This window comes from Phaethon lepturus, unplaced genomic scaffold (assembly GCF_000687285.1).
Source record: "Phaethon lepturus isolate BGI_N335 unplaced genomic scaffold, ASM68728v1 scaffold37582, whole genome shotgun sequence".
Lineage (NCBI taxonomy): Eukaryota > Metazoa > Chordata > Aves > Phaethontiformes > Phaethontidae > Phaethon > Phaethon lepturus.
Window position 1 is genome coordinate 3,946 of NW_010523660.1, and position 4,836 is coordinate 8,781.

At 53.2% G+C, this 4,836-nt stretch overlaps 1 protein-coding gene across 1 annotated transcript in view; it reads left to right on the forward strand.

The window, feature by feature from the left end:
• FMO3 (flavin containing monooxygenase 3) overlaps positions 1-4,836 on the forward strand; it is an 11,572-nt gene that overhangs the window by 1,418 nt on the left and 5,318 nt on the right. The window contains exons 2-8 of the mRNA XM_010282167.1: positions 560-748; positions 1,069-1,231; positions 2,121-2,263; positions 2,404-2,603; positions 2,732-3,090; positions 3,550-3,622; positions 4,300-4,688. Coding sequence (XP_010280469.1) covers positions 560-748; positions 1,069-1,231; positions 2,121-2,263; positions 2,404-2,603; positions 2,732-3,090; positions 3,550-3,622; positions 4,300-4,688 — 1,516 coding nt within the window. The remainder of the gene's footprint in view (positions 1-559; positions 749-1,068; positions 1,232-2,120; positions 2,264-2,403; positions 2,604-2,731; positions 3,091-3,549; positions 3,623-4,299; positions 4,689-4,836) is intronic.

A 4,836-nucleotide genomic window follows, 5' to 3' on the forward strand; every position in this document is an offset into this window, starting at 1 on the left:
CCGGCCAGACCTGCCCCGGGGCTGCATAAAGCACAGGCAGCCGAGCTGCTGCGCCAAAGCAAACGCCCGGCCGGGCTCCTGCCTTCGCTTGTGCAATCACCAAGACACAGGGAAGCGACGTCTGGGAGCACCCGCAGGATTTTGGAAGCCTTACAGGCAGACCAGGAGGAAGCTGGGCACTGGGAGGTCCCACGTTACTCGTCTCCTGTGATATTTTGCATGTGCATGTGTGTAGCTGTATCACACCTGATCTCCTGATGCTTTCTGGACCTGCGCTGGAGAGGTTTTGGCATGGTCCTTCCACAACGCTCCCTTCCCCTGAGGTTTCCACTTTCCCTGGCAGATGCACATGTAACCGTCTCCTAAATGCCTTGGGCCGTGCAAACCCTCCTCCCAACCTTTTAGGATGCTTCTGTGCTCACAGGGGGTTGTTTGGTTATTGCACTTGACGGCTTTTGCCAGGAGGTGATGGTATCTGAAGGAGTCAGTGCGGGGCTTCAGGACGGGCAGGGGTTATGTTCCCCCCGAACAGGACATGTCCATGCTCCTCTCCCTCCAGGACCAGGCAGAGGAAGGCAGAGCCAGCATCTACCGCACAGTCTTCACCAACTCCTGTAAAGAGATGATGTGTTACCCCGACTTCCCCTTCCCCGACGACCACCCCAACTACATGCACAATGCCAGGCTCCAGCAGTACATCTGCAAGTACGCCGAGCACTTTGACCTCCTCCGGCACATACGGTTCAAGGTAAAAAACCCGGAGTGGAGAAGGGCAGCAAGTAGCAGGAGGACCTGGGTGGGAGGGACATGGCCTCGGAGCCGGGATCTCCCTGCCACAGGGAAAATCCTGGGAGAAAATATTACAGGGTAAAAACCTCCTGGTTTTGTTAAAGCAGGTCCCGTCAGCTCCCCTCTCTGTGCGCTCCCCAGAGCTGCCAGCACAAAATCACAGGGGCAAACATGTCCCGGGCTCCCCTGGACCTCTGAATCCCACTGACTCGCTAAACCCCTCGGTCCGTTCTGCGGCCACCCACTGATCTCTTTCTTTCTTTCTTTCTTTCTTTCAAGACCAAGGTCACCAAGGTTAAAAAATGCCCTGACTTTTCTGTGACGGGGAAGTGGGAGGTGGTGACCCAGAGAGACGGGAAGGAAGAGAAGGCAATTTTTGATGCTGTTATGGTTTGTTCTGGGCACCACGTCTACCCAAACCTTCCCCTCGCCCACTTCCCAGGTAAGCTGCGCTTGTGTAATTCACCCCCCAGGACGCAGATGGGCAAATACCTTCCATTGCAATGTTTGCCCCTGCAAACAATGCCTTTTCAGCATTAAAAAGAGTGTTTTCCTTGAGAGCAATATTTTTGGGGATGGGATCCATTCAGGAAATCAAAACCCATTTTTTTAAGAAAAAAGACTCAGTATCTGAAATGTATCAAAGCAGGGATGTTTCTACTAAAGACAGTGCTAATCTTTCCCAGAAAAAAAATATTTCATTACATTTGCTTTAACAGAAGATTTTTCATGAACGGATTTTGTAAAACACTGTTTTTGGCATTTTCCCATGATTTCTAGTATAAATGTCATGTGCGTTTCCTGACAGCCTTTGCCTCTCTGTGTACAGGCACATTATTGGGAAAAACTTTCTCTCTGGCAAGAAATACTTGGTGCTGGGTGTCTGTTTGGAGGATGTTGGCTTGAGGCAATGGGGCTGGTCAGGAAAACTCCCCTCGGGTCCTTTGCCATCTTCTCCTTTAAAATAAAAGCTACTTCCCTGTTGCTCACTACCGCAAGGATGTAAAGCCACACCGAGGGGATGGAGTGCGGCTGTCCACGTGCCTCGGGGCGATGTTGGGGTTGCAGTAGTACACTTTCAGGGTGCTGAAATAATGTACAAAGGCATCTGGTGCTTGCATACTCTTTAAATCTTGAATGAAGCCAGAGACAAATCCGATCCGAGTACGGGTTTGCAGCGTCCCTCTGTGTGCAGGAGACAACTGCTACCGTGAGGAACACTCAGAGGGACGCTCCAGCAGGGTCTGCAGGAAGGGGAGATCCCAAGGCCAGCACAGCCTCTCCTTTTCATTCCTGGGGTGAATTACGTCCCCCTCTGTTCTCCTCCCCAGGAATACAGAAGTTTAAAGGCCACTACCTCCACAGCCGAGAGTACAAGGAGCCGGAGAAGTTCAGAGGGAAGAACGTGCTAGTGATAGGCTTGGGCAACTCCGGCTGCGACATTGCCGTGGAGCTCAGCACTGTGGCATCGCAGGTACGGGGACCTACGCCAGAGCCACTGGGGAAGGGGAGAGTCCCCATCTGCTTGAGCACGTGTCCCCACCTCTGTGAGACAGCCCTGGGGGCTCACAGCCATCACGGGGGCAGCTCACCCCTGCCTGGCTGTCCCCCCAGGTCTACCTGAGCTCCCGAAGCGGGTCCTGGGTCATGAGCCGCGTCTGGGACAAAGGCTACCCCTGGGACATGCTGGTCATCACTCGTTTCCGGACCTGGCTGGGGAACATCCTCCCCAGGGCGCTCAGCGACTGGCTGTATGTCAGAGGCATGAACCGGTTCTTCAAGCATGAGAATTTTGGCCTCATGCCACTGAACAGGTACACACGGGGCCACCCATCCCCAAACCCCCCAGGGGTGCTGGTTCTGGACAGGGCTGCACCGTGCCTGGCCTGGGCCAGCAGCAGAAGCCACCTCTGTGACAGTCCCACCATCTTTGCCCTTGCAGAACCTCCCGCAAGGAGCCGGTGTTCAACGATGACCTCCCGAGCCGCATTGCCTGTGGCGTGGTGGTGATGAAGCCGAACGTGAAGGAGTTCAGAGAAACATCCATCTTGTTCCAAGATGGGACTGTGCAGGATAATGTTGATGTGGTAGTCTTTGCCACTGGTTACAGCTACTCCTACCCCTTCATGGAGGATGATTCCATCATCAAAAGCAGGGACAATCAGGTCACCCTCTACAAAGGCATCCTCCCTCCTCAGCTCGAGAAGCAAACCATAGCAGTCATTGGGCTGGTCCAGTCTCTTGGATCCATCATCCCAACAGTGGACCTACAGTGCCGCTGGGCAGTCAAGGTGTTTCAGGGTAGGTGGATGGACATGTGCTGGGTGAAGATCTATTTTCTGTTAATGGGAAGTAGCATTTCCCAGCAGCAATGGGCAGGCTCAAAATGAAAAACAGGACAGTGCCTGAGTGATGAGGAATACAACGGAGTTTGGCCAGTATATATACCAATAATGGGTTCTCCATGTAATGGGGTGCTCTTCACTGTGGGAGCAGGTCACTTTTCAGTCCACTGCAGCTATCAATGAAGCCCCTGTGGTGGGGCTGAAGAGCCTCTTGGGCATCACTGCACACCTTTAAGGACAGGGGAGCCAGTGTTGTCACATCCTCAACACCCAAGCTTGACCCACGCCCAATTCTTGACACCAAAGGGAAGAGGGGCACCCAAGGACTCAGCTGATCCCTGCAAACCCCATGTGCTGCAGCATGGATCTCCTGGGCATCGCTTCCTTTTGCCAATGCTCTTCCTGCTCTTTCCAGGACAGTGCACACTCCCTCCCGTCAGTGAGATGATGGATGACATTGATGAGAAGATGGGGAAGAAGCTCAAGTGGTAAGCGCAGCTCATGGGACTCCCTGTGCTGGCAGAAGAGCCCTGCCATCATCTCAGCCCCAAATGGGCTGGATACAGGCACTGCAGAGGCCTGAATCAGGCAAATTGGGGTGGGAAATTTGTGATGGAAAGATTTCCTGTCAGAAAATGCTCATTTGCCATCACTGAGCGTTATTAGGCTGAAAAAGCATTTCTCATTCACATACAGTCAGGGTGAGGCCCCAGCAGAAATAGAACATTTCCATCATTATTCTTCAAAGTGACACTTTTTTGTTTCATAAAGTCCATGGCAGTGCCTTGCTTTCCCCTTCTCTGAGTGTATATGATATTATAGTAAAGCAATGCTTTAAAAATATGAATATAACTGGTGAAAGCTGAACCTGGCCCAAGCAGTGTTTTCTTTTGTTTTTAGAAACCGTTGCATTGTAGGAAGTTGCAAAATGCAATGTTTTCTTGCGAGCCAGATTCCTCCACTTACAGCAGCAATGATGCACGTCCCCCAGAGCTGTGGCTCCCAGCCAGCTCTGCTCCCCAGATTTGGTGGGGAAGAGCAGAGGACAGACTGCTTGCGCTGTGCTTAAAGAAAAAAAAAAAAAGAACAAATAAAAGGGGAAAAAAAAAAGGGAGGGGGGACACCTAAAGCAGCCCCTCTTTTCCTCTCCTCTTTTCCTTCGAAGGTATGGGAGCAGCACCACGCTGCAGATGGATTATGTCACCTACATGGACGAGCTGGCCTCAGTCATCGGCGTGAAGCCCAACGTGCTGAAGCTCCTGCTGACGGACCCGCGGCTGGCCCTGGAGGTCTTCTTCGGCCCCTGCAGTCCCTACCAGTTTCGGCTGATGGGCCCAGGGAAATGGAGCGGGGCCAGAAAGGCCATCCTCACCCAGTGGGACCGAACGCTGCGGACCACGCAGACGCGCGTCACCCCTGCCGCCCCCGCCGCCTTCCCCTGCCTGGCCATGCTGGCGGTGCTCTTAAAAAATCGCCGCCCTTTACCGCTAGGGGACCCCGGAGGGATGTGGCGAGGATGGGGAGGGGTGCGGGAGCACCGAGTGGTGTGCGTGCGTGGGATGCCCGCTGGGCGATGTGTGCTGCTGCCCTGCTCGTTACCCCAAAAATAATCTGCCAAAAATCCCTAAAAAATGGCATCAATAAATCAGGTGCAATCTCAACACCTGGTAAATTTGGGAGGTTTCCCAGCTGGGGCTATGAA